At 50.5% G+C, this 20,270-nt stretch overlaps 1 protein-coding gene across 1 annotated transcript; it reads right to left on the bottom strand.

The window, feature by feature from the left end:
• Positions 1-3,286: 3,286 nt before the first annotated feature.
• On the bottom strand, positions 3,287-10,685 carry GJB6 (gap junction protein beta 6). The gene is made up of 2 exons (XM_065902093.1): positions 10,577-10,685; positions 3,287-4,569 (listed from the first exon to the last, which is right to left on the bottom strand). Exon 2 carries the CDS (start codon positions 4,553-4,555, stop codon positions 3,770-3,772), a length of 786 nt encoding a protein of 261 aa, XP_065758165.1. The 5' UTR covers positions 4,556-4,569; positions 10,577-10,685; the 3' UTR covers positions 3,287-3,769.
• Between the last annotated feature and the right edge of the window lie 9,585 nt (positions 10,686-20,270).

Here is a 20,270-nt window from a genome sequence, read left to right as displayed (position 1 = left end):
AAGAAGCCCCACACAGAAGTGCCCTGTTGATTTTTAACAAAGTGCAAAAGCCACTCGGTGGGGGAAGAGCTCCTTTCATCAGGTAGTGCTGGGCAGCTGGATGCCAGGCAGGCTACGAATGAACCTCATTTGTTAAAAAGTCTCAGACCTTTTATAAAAATTAACACAAAATGACCACAGACTTCAATGTAGAGCATAAAACTAGACAGCTTTTAGCAAAACCATAGGAAAAAACTTTGGACTCTAGGGCTAGACAAAGAGTTCTTAGACTTGACACCAAAGCCACAACCCATAAAGTGAAAAGAACTTTCAACTTCATTAAAACAAAAATCTGTTGCTTTGCAAAAGACCCTATTAAGACAAAAAGAAAAGTCACAGAGTGAAAAATATTTACAAACCACTATCTCTGTCCAAGGATTCATATCTACAGTATATAAAGAGCTCTCAAAACTCAACAGTAGAAAAACAACCCAATTAGAGAATGAGTGAAAGACATGAAGAGGACGGAGAGATGGCAAATAAACACACCAAATGGTGGTCAAGTTCAATAGTCATTTAGGAAATGCACATGAAACATGCCTATCACAATGACAAAATGACATGGAAACTATATTCAATGTCTTGTAATAACTTATAACGTGAAGCAATCTGAGAAAGAATATATATATCAATTTGCTTTCACCTGAAGCTAACTAACACATCACTGTAAATTAACTGCTAACTATATTTCAATTAGAAAAATGGTTACTAAAAAAAAAAAAAGGCTAAATGAAATATAAATGAAACATAGCGACCACACCAAATGCTAAAGAAGCTCAGGAAAGACTGGGTGACTCAGATGTTGCTGGTGGGGATGTGTAATGAGAGTTACTCTGGAAAACATCTTGGTGATTTTTAAAAACTGAAATATGCAACCACCATGCAGCCCAGCCATGGGGACAAGCTCTTGGTGCCTGGCCCGTGTAAACCTCCAGAGAATAACACTGAGGAAAAAAGTCCAGTCCCAGTCCTTGCACACTGCATGATTCCTTCCATGTAACTCCTGGAATGACAAAATCAAAGAAATGATGAGCAGATTAGTGGTTGCCAGGAGTGGCTGGGATCCGAAGAGGGTGTTACTGGGTGTGGGTATAAAAGGGCCACGGGCTTCCCCACTGGTTCAGTGGTATAGAATCCGCCTGCAATACAGGAGATACAGGTTCAATTCCTGGGTGGGGAAGATCCCCTGGAGGAGGAAATGGCAACCCGCTCCAGTATTCTTGCCTGGGAAATCCCATGGACAGAGGAGCCTGGCAGGTTATAGTCCACGGGATTGCAAAGAGTTAGACATGAATGAGCACACATAAAAGGACCACACCAGTTGTGTCTGACCCTGAGACCCCACAGACTGTAGCCCACCAGGCTCCTCTTCCATGGGATTTTCCAGGCAAGAATACTGGAGTGGGTTGCCATTCCCTTCTCCAGGGGATTTTCCTGACCCAGGGATTGAACCAGGGTCTCCTGCATTGTAGGCAGATTCTTTACCACTGAGCCACCAGGGCAGCCTTACGTCTACATGTGAGTCTATAATTACCTCAAAATAATAAGTTTAATTAAAAAAAAGAGAAGAGCATCAATAGGACAATTTGGGAATTATGAACACAGACTGGCTTTTTAGTGTGAAGGTGGCATTGTGTTTTTGTTTTAAAAGGTTAGTCTATGCTCCTTAAAGATCCATACTGAAATATCTCCAGGTGAAATCATCTGTCTGGGATCTGCTTTAAAGTCATCCAGGTGGTTGCTGGGGCCGGGTGGGAGGGATGGTCTCGTGGCATCGTGGTCCCCAAGCAAGGAGCTTTGGGAGCCTGCAGTGAGTGAGGCCACCAACCCCGGACACTGTCAGCCTACTTTGAATCTTGGCTCTGCTTATTAGCTGGGTGAGCTTGGACAAGTTATTTGACCTCTCTGACTGCAGTGGCCTCATCTGTCAAGTGGGGATAACATCTCATAAGGAAGAGTGCAGGGAGGAAAGGAAAGGTCCCCTTGAGAGGAGGGGAGGAGCCAGTGTGGGGTTGGGCCAGTGCCTCAAGGAGAAGCCACTGCCCTGGTGTCAAAGTGTCATGGGTGCTCCGAGCTGAGGGGAGGCGCTGGGAGGTGGGGGGCGGAGGGAGGCAGGCAGTATGACCACTGCCTCAGGCCCTGATGGGCAGCCAGAGATGGCTCTGGGAGCAGGAGCGTTGAGGATGGTGAAGGAGCAGAAGAGAGATGGACAATGGAAGAGGCAGTGGCCAGCTGGGAGCCCTGAGAGGAAGTGCCTCTTCCACGCGGTGGAGGTGCCACCAGGGCCCCCCTCCCAACACTCCCCCTTCCCATCTGTGAGCTTTGCTGGTGACCTGTGCAAATAGCCATTCATCCAGAAAGACCATCACGGGGATTACAGATGCTGGCTGGATTTTGCGTGTGAGGATTGTGGTTTTGCTTTTATTGGTTGTGCCATGTGGCTTGTGGGATCTTAGCTCCCCAATCCAGGATCTAACCCGAGCCCCCTGCAGTGGAAGTGCAGAGTCTTAACCGTTGGACTGCCAGGGAAGTCCCCGTGGCTTTGTTTTTATAGGTTAGGTCTTGATTTTTGTGGATCGCTACTGAAATATTTGCGGATGAGAGTACGTCTGAAATTCAGACTCTGAAGGAAATGAGACTTACTGTTTTGTTTTTCTGGGGAGTGGATCTGGAACCCTGGAGACCATCCCTTGCTCTCTAGGTGTCTCTACATTTAGCCCGTGTGCCAACTGCATGCCTTCACATGCAGGGGTGGCCCTGGTGTGTGACATCTGTGGAGTGACCAGTCCTGGGAGGTGCCCCAATGCCCTCATTAAGAGCATCTGTGACCACCCACGAACCTCGATACCACCTGTGGGTATGCAGCTGGGCGCTTGCTGGTCCCCGTGGACCAAAGGAGCCCTTCCTCCATCAGAAGGGTGGAACCTCCCCACCCTCCTCCATCAAGGCTGGGCTGACCCCGAGGACACTTTCCTTGTCCTGGAGCAACTGACCCTAACCCTCCCCTGCTCAAGGGATGTGAAGAGAGAGCAAGAGTCCATGGACTTCAGCCACTCCGGCCTCAAGCCCGCAGCCTCCCTGGTGATGGCCCCAACCCACTGGTCAGGTCACCAGGGATGTGATGCCCAGACGGAACAGAAACCCTGAGCCAGGTGGCTTCAACAACGGACTCATCTTTATTGAGAGTGCATTCTCGCATCAGCTGTTCATAAGGATTGCAAATCACCCATTTGGAAAGTTTCCCCCTTCCATATAGCTCTGGCCATGCCCAGAAAGCAGTGAAAATACATTGTACAGCAAAAACTTTCCACCCTAAGAGCCATGACAGCTCATGACAATGCAGATATCTATGACAGGACAGAGTAAGTTCAAATATTAGACACTTAAGGGATGATTCGAAAGCTAACATTGTGTGTTTTTCCAGGTAAGGAAGACCAGTCATTATAAAAATACTTTATATAAATTCAGAACTAAAACACTCAATCCTATAAAAATATCTTTTCCTAATAAAAGTATTAATTTCTAGATGAATGTCCTTTATCGACATCAGTTATGTCCTTAAGTTTTCAGGAAATACCCCATCAGACTGTCCACTGAAACCCACATGTAAAGTCACACCATGGCCCGGTTGTCAAGAGCGGACCACATGGTCCCAGCCTGGTTATTCTACAGGAAGTTAACTCAGGCGTCTATGAATTAGGAAAGCCAGCTATGCGGTGCCTTCCACTGTTTAACTGGGAAACCCGGTGATGGCGTTCTGCCCGCCCTCGGAAATCAGCTCGTTCATCTCGTTCTGTTTACTCTCCTTGAGGGCATGGTTGGGGGGTGCTTTCTGTGTCTGCGCTCGCTTGGACCTCCTGAAACACACCTTGAGCAGCAGGTAGCACAGCTCAGCCACGTTGAGCAGCATGCAGATGACGGACGCGGAGATCATGAAGATGGTGAAGACCGTCTTCTCGGTGGGCCGGGAGATGAAGCAGTCCACCAGGTTGGGGCAGGGCTGGATGCCGCATTTCAGCACCCAGGGCAGGTGGTACCCATTGTACAAGAAGTAGAAGACATACATGAAGGCAGCCTCGAAGACAATGCGGAAGAAGATGCTGCTGGTGTAGGTCCACCATAGCGAGCCCTTGATCCGGACCTTCTGCCGCTTGATGTCCTCCAGGTCCTTGAACTCACTCCTCGTCTCACCCCGCCTGAACCGCCGGGCGGCCTCATGCCTGTAGTAGGCCACGTGCATGGCCACCAGCAGGGCGGGCGTGGACACGAAGATGAGCTGCAGCGCCCAGAGCCGGATGTGCGAGACAGGGAAGAAGTGGTCGTAGCACACGTTTCTGCAGCCAGGCTGCAGGGTGTTGCACACGAAGTCCTCCTGCTCATCCCCCCACACCTCCTGGGCGGCCACCACCAGGATCATGACGCGGAAGATAAAGAGGACGGTGACCCACACCTTCCCGATGCTGGTGGAGTGCTTGTTCACGCCCCCGATAAACACATGCAGAGTGCCCCAGTCCATGCTGCTGCTTCACCCTGCTCAGGCGAGAACACAGCGGTGTGAGTGGGGCAGTCCCTTCGTGTAAAACAGCTCTAATGTCACAGATGGAAGCCTTTCTCTTGACATTACCCTCTCGACTGCGAAGTAGGCAGTTTTCTGGTGGGGGTAATACCCACCCTGAGAACACTCTCAAGTTCTCATAGGGGTTTAGGATCATCTTTAAAAAAAAAAAAAGGAATATAATATATCCTTTCTCTCCCACCCTCCATTCCACCTGTCTAGTCATCACAGAGCAGAGTTGAGCTCTCCGTGTTACACAGGAGCTGCCTGCTAGCTATTAATATCTATTTTACACACGGTAGTGTATAGACGTCAATTCTTTTTTTTCCCCCTTGATTTTATTTTTTTAATTTTAAAAATTTTTTTCCCATTTATTTTCATTAGTTGAAGGCTAATTACTTTACAATATTGTAGTGGTTTTTGCCATACATTGACATGAATCAGCCATGGATTTACATGTGTTCCCCTTCCTGATCCCCCCTCCTGCCTCCCTCTCCATCCCATCCCTCTAGACGTCAATTCTAATCTCCAAGTTCGTCCCTCCCTTTATTCTCTACTCTGTGTCCACAAGTCCGTTCTCTGTGTCTGTGTCTCTATTGCCACCCTGGAAGTAGGTTCATCTGTACCATTTTTCTAGATTCCACATACATGCATTAACACAGGATATTTGTTTTTCTCTTTCTGACTTCATCTTGATTCAGCTGAACTCGAATTATACGTTAGGTTGCTGCCTGACACTGACCCAGGAACTCAGGCAAACACATTTGTTTCCAAGCTCCCTTATAATTCTTCAAAATTTTTTCTTAAAAAAAAAAAAGAAAGTCATTCATTGGAATGAATGACACAGTCTGTTTTACCCAGCAGACTAAGATGGGACTCAAACAACATCATTTGCCATGATCATGTGCTCTCAGGAAACCTAGTACCATAGCTACTCCATGAGCCTCTTCCAGAAGAGAACCACAGGCCTCTACAAACAGGCTGACTTTGCTCTCTCATCACGGGCAGTGCCGGCTCCATGCTGATGGGCTCCAAGTTCACATCAGGAGCCGCGGGTGGAGGGCCAGCCCCTCCTGCAGTGGGGTTTCTCCCCCACAACGCCCTGATCCAGCATCCTGAGGTAGAGCCTCCACTGTGAACCTGCACGGTTCACATGGTGGACGCCTCCGCACCACCAACAGCAGACTCGAGAGCTGGTCAGCATCTACTTAGAACAGAGGAGAATGGACTCTTTGAGAATCTTCTAAAAGGGGAAGACCAGTTCCTCAGAAAAAACATGCTTACCAGGTTCTCATGCCTATTTACAGGGAGATGCCCCCAAAAGCCTTTTGTCCATCCCCCCAAGAGACTTTCTTGCACTTGAATGTGGGTCAGGCTCCTCCCTTTCAGGCTGACTCCCCCAGTCTCCTCAGGGTCCCCCACTCTGTCCATCACCTGCTTCCTTGGCATCATACTGGCTAACTCTAGGAGGCAGCTGAGGAGCTGGAGGTGGTGCTCAGTTGCACTCAGGTGAGCCCAGTTGAGTCCAGGTGTGTCCAGGTATGCCCAAGTGTGTTCAGAAGCCAGCTCTCTCACATCCTATACTGTGAAAGGATGCCCCCATTTTGGTTGGCTGTCTGAGAAATTCATCTTTTGCCCTTGGTTTGACTTTTAGAGCACATGTTCTTGGGAAGGCTCGAGGTCTCAGGAGGCCATGCCTCCATCCACGTCGCCCTTCATGGGACCCTCCTCTGCCATCTGGTGGGGGTGAGACGGGTGCTCACTGGGCAGGGGGAGGGGCGTGCAGAGTGCTGGAAGCATCCTCTTCTGTCTTTTTCTTTGTCCAGAACAGTCAGAGCCAAGTACAGGGAAAGCCCTCCCTCCCTCCCACCCGTCACCAGGACCAACCAAACAACCACCCCTAAGTGCTGGTCAGCACTCATTGAGCGTCTGCTGGATGCAGACATCGGCTGTCTCCCTTGAATCCCCGGGCCCAGTCGGGTCCCGGCCAAGGGGGCTCTCGCACCGTGAGAAGGTGGCTGTGTGTCCAGGGTGCGCCAACCGCTGCGGCCAACGTTCTTGTGTCCCTCACGAGGGACACCTGCGTGACAAGGTGTTGGGAAGGTTCGAGAGCTCAAGTTGGTGAGGACAGCGGGGCCCGGTTTCCCCAGGCAGCTCTTCACTCAAGTTCCCAGAAAGACCTGTACGCAGCGGGGCATCGAGCTGGATGGGGTTGGTGGGGGTGGGCAGAGCCTGGAAGGAGCCCTGGGGGCGCTCGCAGCTGGAGGCTTGATTCCTATGTGGATCCAGGACAGGACCCAAAGGCAGATCTGTCAGTCAGAAAGCCAGGTTTTTGCTTTTTTGAAAAAAAGAGCTGAGGAAAAACAAAAAAGCACACCTCTTTAAAAACACACTCATTAAAGTTGCGGTTTCTGGTCCTTAAAGTTTTGATCGGAGTCTGTATGAGTGCCCAGGGGGTGGGGACACGGGGACCTTGGTCAGGAAGACCGGTCCCAGGCTCAGACCGCTGACCTCTTGGGCTGATGGATTTCCAAGTCCACAGTAGTGAGTCTTTGATCTAAAAGCCTTGTTGGAGACGATGTGGACTGTAGGATTGACTCAGCTCCTGGTGAAAGTTGTCAGAATAAATCCTCCCAGTCATCATCCTTGCCCTCTGGAAGCACTGGGATGTGCCCAGTGGGAGGAAGAAATGTGGACATCTGATGTCTGGACATACTTTACAGTGGCCGCTCACCCGGGAAGTCCCTCCTGTCTGTTCACAAGGTGGAGATGTTCTCCGGTTAACCAGAAGACCTCTCCCACAGAAGTGGGGTGGACTCAATGCCCAGTTAGCAAGCTTTTTATTGATCAAATAAAGGCCACAGTTTCTCAAACTCTTCAAAGTGTAGAGAATTTAAACTCTCCCACCGGTAAGAAGTCTCTTTCCTCTCTGAGTTCTCTCTCCACAGCTGCCTGAGAAAGGCACAGCTCCCACCCACCCCCCAACCCAAGGGCCAGAGGCCACACTGGCCAGGAGGGATTCAGAGACGCTGACGTCAAGGGAGAAGTCAGGCAGTCACCCCCCAAGTAAGGACCTAAACACTTTCTAGAGCAGATTCCTCCACTCCTGCCCCTGGAGCATCTCCTTAAAAAACGGACAATTATTGTGGCAGCAGCTTTATTTCTTTCAACTTCTCTGGGGACTTTGACTAAAATCAGCAATTTGCCTTTAAATAAAGAAAAAGAAATGAGGTGCCTTCCTAGGGTGTCCGTCTGCACCCTTCCTGGTGTCTGTCATCCTGGAGGCTTCTGTACTAGGAGCACTAGGAGACTAGCCAGGGGTGTGGACCGCCACCTCCCCCCCAGTAGCCGCTGCCCCCAGGCCTCTTCCACGCCAGGACCAAGGGCAGGCCCCCCTCCCCTCCAGGAGAGCCAGGGGTGAGCCTGTTGGAAACATTTTGGTTGCAGGAGACCTGAAGGCAAAATTACTTTCCATAATAACTGCCTCCCTCAGAACCATCACAATTAGTATTAAACAAAGCGCCTCTTTCCTTTCAGGCTTCAAGCAGGCTGCAGCCAACGCGAGGAGCTTTTTCAATAAAAAGTACAATATTAACTCTTTCCTTGTGGCCCAGACTGGTTTCTTTCAACTGGTGCCTTCCTGACTCTCCTTTAAAGAAAGAGTAGGTTTGCTTGGCCCCAGTCTCCAGCTGTAGGAAGGTGGTGACGCTCAGCCTCCTGGAGGCAAAGACCACTGGGCTGTGTGGTGTCTGTATTCACTGGACACATGGCCGCAGTCCAAGCGCTTTGCTCTGAAAACAGGAAACCAGGGACCTGACTAATGAAGAGATGGTGCTAGGAAGAGAGACTGTGCTACCCTCTTACAATTCAAATAGTTTACGTCTATTAACATACTGCCTCAGCAATATAGTTTTTTGTTTTAAAACTATTTACTCACAACTAATTTGGCTGATAAAGTCGTTCCAGTGTCACTGGTGACAGAAGCTAAACTAAAGGCCCAGGAACAACCATATCCCTCAGCACCTGCCTCCAGGCGAAGATTTCCCAGGACAGGACTCCCTCCAATGACTCATCCCCAAGTTTCCAATGGACCTGAGGACAGGACATCCCTCACTGCATCTACATCAGCTCTGGATTACGGAAAAGCCTGTGCTGATAAGAGGCAATAAGGCCAATGCAAAACCAGCACCCTGGGCTCCGGTCAAGGGCTCCTCGGCCAGAGTGGACTCTAGGCGAGGGTCCCTCTTCCAGGGTGTTGTTTTCCTCCACCATCAATCACCGATCACCCATCACCCAGCCTCCCGCGGCACTCAGCATCCCCCAGGAACAGGAACCCAGTGCACCTTCTGAGGGCAATGAGGATGTGACCCAAGGAGGGAGAAAGAGTAGCTGTGGCCACAGCCCTTCAGCTCCTCCCTGGGTGTCCACTGCACAACTCTGGTGTGCCAGTTTTCCTTCATCCCCCAAACTGTTATGGGGGTTGTCTGGCCCCTGTCAGTTTCCTGATGCTGCGTACTTCAAATACACAATAAAATAAAAATAAAATTTTTAGTGTAAGTTCTTTTGCTAAGTTACTATTAGTTCTTCTAATAGTAACAAAAAAGCAATAATGATAAGAATGCCCAATGCTGAATCTCAAGCCCATTCCCTTCTTTAAGAAAAAGAAGATGGAAAAAAAGAAAAAGAAGATGGAATTTGAGGAATCAAATATACTCCCTCAGCCCCAAGTCAGCAGCCTGAAGAACAAACAAACAAACAACCTTAAACTCTTTCCTTAATCAAAAAGAGTCTTTTCCTTTTGTCTCTAGAAATCTCAGGTCATCCAAGGGACAATATGATAGCTGATTTTCAAATTTTAGTATTCAAAAATTCATCAACTGTCCATTCAAAGTAATGACCAGTAAAGATAAAATGGATTTAGGACTCATATACTTCTTAAAAATTAACTCAGTAAAAATGGGAAAAAAAAAAAATCCAGTCTATGGAGTCTAAATATAAAAGTGGACACTTCATAGAATTATATGTCCTTCTTAATCCATTTAAGAATTCAAAGAGTTAAAATTTTTTTTTTCTTTCCATTTAACCATCTCTGTTTATTCAAGCAAACCTGTGTGCCTTCCAAACATTTAGGTCCAGCTGGAGTTAAATGATCCTGGGAATAAAAACAGAAAACGCCCTCAGGGACCCAGTTTCATTCTCACGGATCAAGTGGGTCAAACAGAAATCTTAACATGACAATAGAGTCACCAGCAGCATCATGCCTTTGCAGACTTGGAACTCTGGGCTGGAAGTTATTTTCCCACAATTTCATTCTAACATTTTAACAAAAGTATACAAACCACTCACAGCTCCTGGGACATTCAGTTTGAGCCAGGGTGTGTGGTGAGTCTCCTCACACCCTGTCGAAATTGTTCAGTCAGAACCTCTGCTGGTTCTTTTCCTTCTTAAAGCTCTTATAATTCAGAAAAGTCAGAAAAGGAGAATGAAGTCCCTGTTTCCGGTATCAGACTTTGTTTTCATATGGTGGAGCAGCTGAACAGGCTGGCATCTTCCGGGTTGGGTCAATGGGATGATGGCAAGTGGGACCTCCCCCCCTCCCCAGTTATGTCCCAGGCTCCTCTCTTCATAACCCATCTCCCTGCCTGGCAGGGTTCCCATGCCAACCCCAGAGTCTCCGGAGGAGCAGCAGACAAGGCTCTGCGCGTCCTGCAATTCTAAGGAGCCTGGCTGGGGCAGGAGTCTCTTCTAGAACACTGGCCAGAGCTGGGGCAAGAAAAGGCTTCTGTGGCATCAAGTCTGCCCGAGAAAGAGAGCAAGGGCACCTGGATGAATTCAACCAGGTGCTCAACCCACAGTGAAATGCCACCTGGGGAGGTGATGCCAGGGTTGCTGGCCCCAGCCCATGTGGTTGCAGGCCCCCAGCCCCTCGGGATCCACAGCTGTGTCCAGCTCACACTCAACTCACACTCCATCCACACTCACCTCACACTCCGTCCACTCTCCAGGAAGGGCCGCCAAACTGGTCACAACTACACACCTGTGCCAGGTGATACCCGGCCGTCTCCCCCACCAGAGGGAAGAGGCCTCTGGTGCCTCCGCCTTTTAACTGAGATGTGTCACCAGTGACACTTAATTACTGCCGTCCAGTGACTGTCTTCTTGTCACGTGCGGCCCACAGGTGCCCCGGCTGACATCTCGGAGCCACTCTGGCCAGTTCTCCCTGGGCTTGTTGGTTAGTCCCGCGCCCCCAAACGCGAGCCCGACCTTGCCAGTGACCCGTGAAAGCCAGGACACACCAAACCACAGCAGAGGAAGTGGGGGAAAGCGGCCCTTTAACACCCGGCGTGAGGCTTCTATAAAACCTGTTGTGCAAGTCCGAGGGGACCCGGGGAAAAGTCAAACCAGTCCATCCTCGTTCCTGCGAGCGCGCCGGCGGCGAGCGGGAGAATGCGGGGCGCAGGCGGATCCGGCGGACTGTACTCCCCGACCGGTTCGCGGACAGGGTCGCGGGGCGGGGGGGTTACTGAGGGCCAGGGGACCGAGGGCGCCGACCTACCTGCTCCGGCTTCTGGATGCAATTCCTGCGGCCGAGATGGGCGGTGAGCCCCCGGCTCACTTGCTGTGCGCGCTCAGGGCGCGGGGTCCTAGGGCGGCGCCCCCGCCTCGGTCGCAGCCGGAAGGGCAGGTAGGGCCGGGCGCCGCGGGCTCGGCGGTGTGGGGCGTCTGCAGGGCCCTCCGCCCGCTCCTCTTGGGGATGGCCCGGCTCCCACCTGCAGCGCTTTTTAACCGCGCCCCACCCCGCCTCTGTCCTGACGCTTCTCCGGCGGGAGGCGAGAGGCGAGTGCGCGGGGATCGGAGCGCGCCCGCCCCGGGGCACACGGGGGTGCGGGGCGCGGGGCTCACGGGGAGGCACGGGGGTGCGGGGCTCACGAGGGCGCACGGAGGTGCGGGGTTCACGGGGGTGCGGGGCGCGGGATGCGGGGTGCGGGGCAGGCATCCTCTCCCTCCATTTGGGGTCGCGGGGCGCGCGGCCTGGCTCAGTCTGGTCCCGGACTAGTGAGGAGGCCCACGTCTCCCCGGAAAATCGGGGACTCGGGGACCAGAGCCTGCCCTGGGGCCGGGCGGCTGCTTGACTGAGAACCTGGGCGCCTGACTGGGGTCCCCAGGGGACCTCCCGGGCCGGTGGGCCAGCAGCGAAGCTTAAGGCCAGACGGGTTGCGCTCAGCATGAGGGAGGCGGTGTCTTTGCCAGGCGCACCCCCGCATTGCCAGGTGCCTGCAGGGCGCTCTCTCCGAGAGCAGCCTGGAGGCACAGAGACTGTGGGTCTTCATTCATTACTGACGGCTTGTTAGAATAAAAGCGGTTGTTTTACTAGTCACCTCCGCCCTTTGCCACCTCCTCCGGAAGAAGCAGAGAGGGCCTTCTCCGTCAGCCCCACGCACCCTCCCACAGGTCACCTTGGAGCAGCCCCAGGGGAGCCCCAGATAGCGGTCACAGGGTCCAGTGCGGTGGGAATTGTGGAAGCCATTTAGGGGTCAGGTTTTATAGGTTCAAACCTGTCCCACTGCAGACAGGGGAAGTGTCTTGCTTATTTCAGTGAACTGGTAGCTGAGTCCTACCCTCTCCCCCAAACCAGGGGCTGCCGTCTGCACCTGTTCTCCAAGGCAGAGGGTTGGTGGTGAGGCCTGAGATGTCTCTCCTGGGTGGTGGAAGCTGAACCGAGACTCCATGTTAAAAACCCTTCTTCCTAAATACTTTATTTGAAGAGAAGGAAATTCTCCAAAAATTGTGTTGGAGACAGAGACAGAGAGAGCACAGTTCAGTCCCTGGAATGTCTTGAAGGTAGGGGTGGAGAGAGACAAAAATCTTCCAGGCTTTTCCAGGAGACAGACCTGCTGCTGTCATGCGTTTGTGGCCTTGAGGGTTTGGCGGGTCCTCTATCACCCTCCACCCTCCTCCAACAGGCCCTTTTCCAGTCTCCTCCCCCCTCCCCCCCGCCAGACAAATGCTCCAGCCAGGCACAGCATTAAAGTAGTAAAATAACTCAACTTTATAAGCAGGCTGTAAATGTCTTTGGAGATCATAAGCATTTCAAGACCTTTTCTGGACTTCCCTGGTGGCTCAGCTAGTAGAGTCTGCCTGCAATTCAGAAGACTTGGGTTTGATACCTGGGTCAGGAAGATCCCCTGGAGAAGGCAATGGCTACCCATTCCAGTATTCTTGCCTGGAGAATCCCGTGGACAGAGAAGCCTGTGGGCTACAGTTCATGGGGTTGCAAAGAGTCAGACATGACTGAGCAACATACAGGCAAGACCTTTTCTAATTTCCACAGCACCAGGTAGGCTGCTTCCCACTCAGCAGATGCAGCTCCATCAGGGCTTGCATCTTGATTGATTTGTCTCTTGACACAACAGCTGACCCTAGAAATGGCTTTTGCTCTTGAAGCAGGACTGCCCACATTCCCACTCCAACATGGGATCCACGCAATGCCACCTGAGCGGTTTTGCTCCAGAGCAACCGCAGCTGTTCCAGGACCATCGAGGAAAGAACCTTCCAGAGCAGCCACGAGATTGTGTTGCATTGGCTCAGGTGACCAAAATGGGGCCATCTCAACACCAGACAAAAAGCATTTCTTTCTCCTGTTCTTGTGATCTGTACCAGTCCCATGGCGCTGACTTTTTTCCTGTTATTTGTTTCTTAATGTTTAAATGCTTTCTCCTAAGAACAGGAACAAGGCCGCACCATGTCCACCAACATCCTACTGGACGTGCCATTTAATGTAACAACACAAGAAGAGGAAACGCAAACGCTTACAGATATGGAAGGAAGTGGAAGTAACAAAACTGTCTTATTTTATTATACATGACAAAAAAAGAATCAATAAAAATACTCTTGGAACTAATGAACAATTATAGGAAAGTTACAGGATACAGGATTAATGTGCAAAAGTCAATTGCTTCCCTATATATCAGCAATGAACAATTGGAATTTGAAGTTGAAAACACCGCATGCTTGTATTAGCACCAAAAAATTGAAAGCATATTATGTATTGTGTATTACAGAGAAGGAAATGGCAACCCACTCCAGTAGTCTTGCCTGGAGAATCCCATGGACAGAGGGGCCTGACAGGCTATAGTCCATGGGGCTGCAAAGAGTCGGACACGACTTAGCGACTAAACCACTACCATGTATGTATTAATTAGTCACTTGCAACCCCATGGACTGTATCCTGCCTCTGTCCATGGGATTCTCCTGGCAAGAATACTGAGTGGGTTGCCATTCCCTTCTCCAGGGGATCTTTCCAACCCAGGGATTGAACCTGGGTGTCCTGCATTGCAGGCAGATTCTCTACTGTCTGAACCACTAGAAAAGCTACCTCCCCTCCCCCATTCCAGCCTTCAAAAAAAAAAAATTAAATGCTTAGATATAAGTCTAACTAATGTGCACTATATGAAAAAAAAAACCAAAACCCAAACTCTGGTGAAATAGATAGCACATCTAAATAAACAGAGATAGTTCATGTTAGATTTTTAGTGCTGCTGTAACAAACTATCAGAAACCAAGTGACCACAACAAAAGAATTTTTTCTCTCACAGTTCTGGAGTCTAGAAGTTCTGTGAAAAGCTGGGCCCAGGCTGTGCTCCCTCTGAAGATGCAGGAGCCGCTCCCTCATCTGTCCAGCTTCGGGTGGTAGCCTCCCTCCTGCCTCTACCTCTGGTGTCACACGGCCTCCCTGGGTGTCTGTGTCTCCCCTATGCTCACTGTTCATTCCTCTTGAGAAGGCCACGGTCGTGTTGGGCTTCAAGGCCACCCTAATCCAGTGCAGCCTCACCCTGACTAATCACACCTGGAAATCTCTCTTTTCAAAGAAGGTCACATTCACGGGTCCTGGGGCATAGGACTTCAGCATATCATCTGGGGACCCAATTCAACCCACGGTAGTGTTCTTGGACAGGGCGACTCAACCTTACCAAGATGTCTGCTTCTCCCAACTTGGTCTCTAGATATAGAGCTGTCTCCATCTAAATCTCAGGAAGATATTTGTGGATACATTAACAAGCAAGCTGATCATAAAACTTTTACCAGGAAAAGAGCAGTGGAGCAAAAGGCCCAGGGTAGACAGCAAAATACTGAAGAACAAAGTTGGAGGATGTTTGCCATCCAGCTTGAAAAGTTACTCTAAAGCTACAGGAATCAGTGTGGTGCTGGTTAAAGATTGGAAACACAGATCAATGGAGAACAGATAGCCAGAGACAGACCCAGGTAAATAAAGTGAACTGAATTTTGACGAAGGAGCAAAGGGAATTCAATGGAGAAAGGATAGTCTTTTCAATAAATGGTTCTGAAACACCTGGACTTTCACATGCAAAAAAAAAAAAAAAAAAGTGAAAAAGGAAGGAAGAAGAAGGAAGGAAAAACAAGGAATCTAGACACAGACCTTTCACAGAAATTAATCCAAAATGGATCATAGCTATACATGTAAAATACAAAACTGTAAAACTTTAGAAGACAGCCTAGGAGATGAAATCTAAAGGTGACCTTAGGTTTGATAATGACTTTTTAGCTACAACACCAGAAGGATGGTCCATGAAAGAAAACATGGATAGGCTTATTGTTGTTTAGTCACTAAAGTGTGTCCAACTCTTTATGACCCCCGTGACTGTAGCCCCCCAGGCTCCTCTGTCCATGGCATTCTCCAAGCAAGAATACTGGAGTGGGTTGCCATTCCCTTCTCCAGGGGGATCTTCCTGACCCAGGGATTGAAGCTGCGTCACCTGCTTTGGCAGGCGGATTTTTTACTGCTAAGCAACCAAGGAAGCCCAATGCTAGGTTGGAGCTACATTAAAACTAAAAATATTTGCTCTGCAAAAGAGCTGGTAAGAGAAGGAAAGGACAGGCCACAGACCTTAACAGACCTCACCAAAGGAGACACACAGATGGCAAATAAGCACATGAAGAGATGTTCCACACTGTATATCATCAGGGAAACGCAAAGAAAAATGGCAGCGAGATCCCACTAGACACCTATCAAAACGTCTGAAAATCCATGGACAGTCCAAATGCTGGGGACGCTGTGCAGCAACAGGAACTCTCTCTCCCTGCTGGTGGGAATTCAAAACTTATAGCCGCTTTGGAAGATGGTTTGGCAGTTTCTTACAAGTCTTACCACAGGAATCCAGCAACTGTGCTTGTGGCATTTACCCAAAGGAGCTGAAAACTTATGTCCACATGAACATAAAAACCTGCACATGAATGTTTGTAGCACTTTTATTCATAATGGTCAAAATTTGGATGCAACCAAGATATCCTTCAGTAGGTGATGGTTAAATAAACTGTGATGCATCCAGACAATGAAATATTATTTAGATATGAACTGTGAAGCCATGAAAAGACATGGAGGAAACTTATGTGCACACGACTAAATGAAAGAAGCCAATCTGAAAAGGCCGAACACTGTATGATTCCAACTACATGACACTCTGGGAAAGGCAAAACTATGGAGACAGTAAAAAGATCAGTGGTTTCAGGGTTTGAGGGAGGGAGGGATGAACAGGTGGAGCACAGAAGAATTCCAGGGAAGCCTGCTTTACATGAGACAATGATGGTGGATACATGTCATTGTCCATTTATCCAAACCCGTAGCAAGTCCAATGCAAGAGTGACCCCCAGTGTAGACCACGGATTCTGGGCAATGATGACGTGTCAGTGTGGGTTCGTCCATTATATTAATAACAAGGGTACTGTGTGTTGGGAGGGTGTTGAAATCGGGAGAAACTGCTTAGGGGAGAGGTGGTATATGGGAACCCTCTACACTTTCTGCTCAGCTTTTTTGTAAGCCTAAACCTAGAAAAATAAAGTCTGTTCATTAAGAAAATCAATAAAGGAAAGCCCTGGGCTCTTTAGCTTAAGGTCTGTCATTAATTCACAGATGAGTGTTCATTAACTAATAGCATTTGCTCACAAAAAATTTCAACAAACCATTGAAATGTTGAAGCAGCTTGTTCTCCTGATAGATGTGTCTGTATCACCCTGATCCCCACAGAGATTTTCTTTTCCATTTGCTCAGCAAATAGGTGAGGACTCGCGTGTTCCTGTCCTCACACAGGGCCCAGCACATGTGGAGCGAGGGTGGGGGACCCTGCTGCGGCTCCCGGTCCGTGTCCCCGCAAGGGCGGGAACCCTGTTGTGGCCCCTAACCCTCTCCCCTCTGGCCCCTCGGCCTCCTCTCACCCTCTTGTCTGTCGGAGGTGCCCTGGCCTCCGCACTTGGGATCCTCCTTTGCGGGATCTGTGTGGTGGCTGCTTACAAGATTTCAGTTCAGTTCAGTTCAGTTCAGTTGCTCAGTCATGTCCAACTCTTTACATCCCCATGTATCACAGCATGCCAGGCCTCCCTGTCCATCGCCAACTCCTGGAGTTTACCTAAACTCATGTCCATCGAGTCGGTGATGCCATCCAACCATCTCATCCTCTGTCGTCCCCTTCTCCTCCTGCCCTCAATCCCTCCCAACATCAGGGTCTTTTCCAATAAGTCAACTCTTCGCATGAGGTGGCCAAAGTATTGGAGTTTCAGCTTCAGTATCAGTCCTTCCAATGAACACCCAGGACTGATCTCCTTTAGGATGGACTGGTTGGATCTCCTTGCAGTCCAAGGGACTCTCAAGAGTCTTCTCCAACACCACAGTTCAAAAACATCAATTCTTCGGCGCTCAGCTTTCTTCACAGTCCAGCTCTCACATCCATACATGACCATTGGAAAAACCATAGCCTTGACTAGACAGACCTATGTTGGCAAAGTAATGTCTCTGCTTTTTAACATGCTATTTAGGTTGGTCATAACTTTCCTTCCAAGGAGTAAGAAGGTTTAGGGTCTTCTAACATTACAGTAAACCGACACAACAGGAAGGGAGCAGACCGACGTCACAGGTCTGGGTTCTCAAAGCATTATTGTCTGAGATGCAAAGAGGGTTCGGACAGTTACTCATCTATGCCCTGGGGCTGTTTGCAAAACCTGAGGGCACTTCAGCAGCTGGACTGTCAGGCCTGCGCAAGACTTGGACCCAGAGCCGCAGCTGTTTCACTCCCAAGGCTCCCACGTTAGTTCACAGCTCAGGCTATCCAGGCAGACAACCATCCGTCTCGCCGGGGAACAGGGCTGTGCCCACTGCTGCTCTGTTTCATCTTTGATGAAAACCTCTGCATGGCTCCGAGCAGAGTCAGGCATGTTGCCCAGCAACATCTGGAGGCCTGGAATCTGACTGTCTCACAGCTGATGATTGGTCACATCCTGGCTTTGATGTCCCACTGGGGCCTGGAACCTCTGGGGCCCCAGCCTCCCCAGGCCTCAGCCTCCCCAGGCCCCTGTCTCCTCCCTGTGGGGTCCAGCCTCCCCTCACTGGCTTCAGGGTGTTCCCGGGCCCTCCTCTCCCTGGGGGCAGCTCATTGATCTTGCCTCTGATTTCTCTGTTCTCACCTTTCTGCTGATGGCATTCAGGCCCTTGTCACCTTTTTATTGTCTGATTCTTCTGTTCACTTTGCCTGTTTGAGGGTTCATGCATGTGGGGGGTGGGGTCCTGGGGACACTGGGGCCTGGACCCTCTGTCCAGGGCTGGCCAGGGGCTGAGCTGGTGGAGGGCGGGACCACTTTCTGGTGCCGAGGGGCCTCTGGAGGTGAGCAGCTGTGGGCCCTTGGGCTGGGTGCTCACGCGGGCACCTCAGGGAGAGCTGGAAGGGGGCCCTGCCATGTCCCCACTGTGTGCCCACCCCACTCACCCATCCACCCTGACCTCCCACTGGACCTACCCCGCTGGCCGCAGGAACATCTGTGGGGACAGCCCTCCTGCACTTGGTGCTGGTCACTTGGCATCTCTGGGTGGAGCTGCTCCTGCCGTCTGGGTTTCACTTTCTTCATCTGGGAGACTCACTCCTGCTCTCAGGACTCAGTTGCTTTTCTTGGTTCTAGGAGTGATAGTCATTTCCCTCCAACTGTTCAGTATGTTGTTCACAGTTACCCTGCACTGAGGTCATTCGGTGACATAGGATGCCGAGAGTTTACTTACCTGTTTTTAGGGGAAAAGACCCCTGACGACAGAAATATCATTGTCTCTTCTAGTGCCCAGTATCCAGCACTCAGTACCTAGCACCTAGTACCCAGCACCATCTCCCAGCGCCAGCCTCTGCCAGGGCAAGTGCCTTGCCCACAGCAGGTTTTCAGGGAATTTTGTTCAGTGAGTGCTCACTTCTCTAACCCAAGTACTAATTTTAGACTCTTCTTTTATTGAGAAAAGTTCTCTGCAGAGTGACCATCTATGGGTGGGATGTCGCTGCAAATTTTCTTGCATGTAACTAACATCTCGAGTCCTATAATAGCCGACACCCAGGTCCATGGAGCTCAGTGTGGGGTAAGGAGTGACCCTGATGTGGTTTTTACCCTGAGCCCGGGGGATGCGGTTCAGCCCCACAGAGGTGCCGCTAACATTCGGCAGGTGTGGTTGAAAGGTGGCCCTATGCAGGCCTCACGTGCTGCATGGGAACAGGTGACATCGAGGCAAAGCCCAGGTCTCCCCTGCAGGTGTGACGGCCAACTCTGCTGGCAGCCCCAGGGCCCGCTGGCCGGGAGCCCCCCAACATGGTTTCTCAGGGTCCTCAGCAGCGGAGGGGGGCCATGCGCTCGCACCACCCGCTGTCTTTGCCCATGGATCCTGCAGTGCCTTCACACATGGGAGCTCACTGCAAAACAATTCCCAGATGAGGTCAACGTTTGCCCTTATACAGGAGGAAGCTTGGGGTTCAGAGACGGTCATTCATTTCTTCATTTCACAAGCATTTATTGGATGGCTGAGCCAGACACACAGGCAGGCACTTGCCCAGACAGGGGATGTGTCAGAACCCAGACTCCTCCTGATTCCCCACCCGAGCTCTTCCCACCACCTCATGTGCCCGGAATGAAACACCTGCAGAAATGGGGGTGGCTGGAATTCTCCCTTCTGTGAAGTGGAGCAGAGATGAGATCCTGGGAATGGAGGTGACCGGGAGAATGCCGACATGGACCAGACGTCTATTGCCTCTGCAGGAACCCTGGGAGACTCCAGTTCTATGTGCTCAGCCCTCCTTCTAATTTTTCCCAAAATCAGGGTCTCTCTCTTCTTGGTCCAGCTCATCTATGACATTGTTTTATCAGCTCCCTCAGTTGAGAGGAGCCCAGAAGGACTACCACCTGCTCACCCTTCATTTCTGTCCTTTACAACCATCCCCACAGAACTGGCTGGGCAGGGCCACTGGGGGTCCCTGACCCTGGTCCCTCCAGGTACAGTGTTTGTCTCTGACTTGCTCATGTTTGTGGTGGCCTGTGTCCAGCGGTGACCTGGAAACTGGGTCTTTAAGCTGAGCCAGCACTTTCTTAGGACTTGGAGACAAGTGTCACCCACGTGTTGTTCAGGCATCACTTTCACAGGTGTTTGTGTACAGATAATGCACTAGCAGGTGACTCTTCTCAACTGATTTTAAGCCTCACTACAATCCTTGAGATGCAATGTGATCCCCAGTCTGTGGTCGAGTGTTAAGTGGTGTGACCATGGCTCATAAATGGCAGAGCAGGACGTGAGCTCCTATCTCCCGGCCTCAGGGCAGGACCCCAGACAACACGTGGAAGATTCTTAGTCTGGAGCTCCCGCTCT

Source organism: Muntiacus reevesi, chromosome 11 (assembly GCF_963930625.1).
Source record: "Muntiacus reevesi chromosome 11, mMunRee1.1, whole genome shotgun sequence".
NCBI classification, from domain to species: domain Eukaryota; kingdom Metazoa; phylum Chordata; class Mammalia; order Artiodactyla; family Cervidae; genus Muntiacus; species Muntiacus reevesi.
The sequence above is the reverse complement of the archived record's forward strand: the minus strand, read 5'-3'. Positions and strand labels throughout refer to the sequence as shown.

Coding starts and splice junctions, on each gene's coding strand:
- GJB6 (XM_065902093.1), bottom strand. CDS start 4,555: ATGGACTGGGGCACTCTGCATGTGTTTATCGGGGGCGTGAACAAGCAC.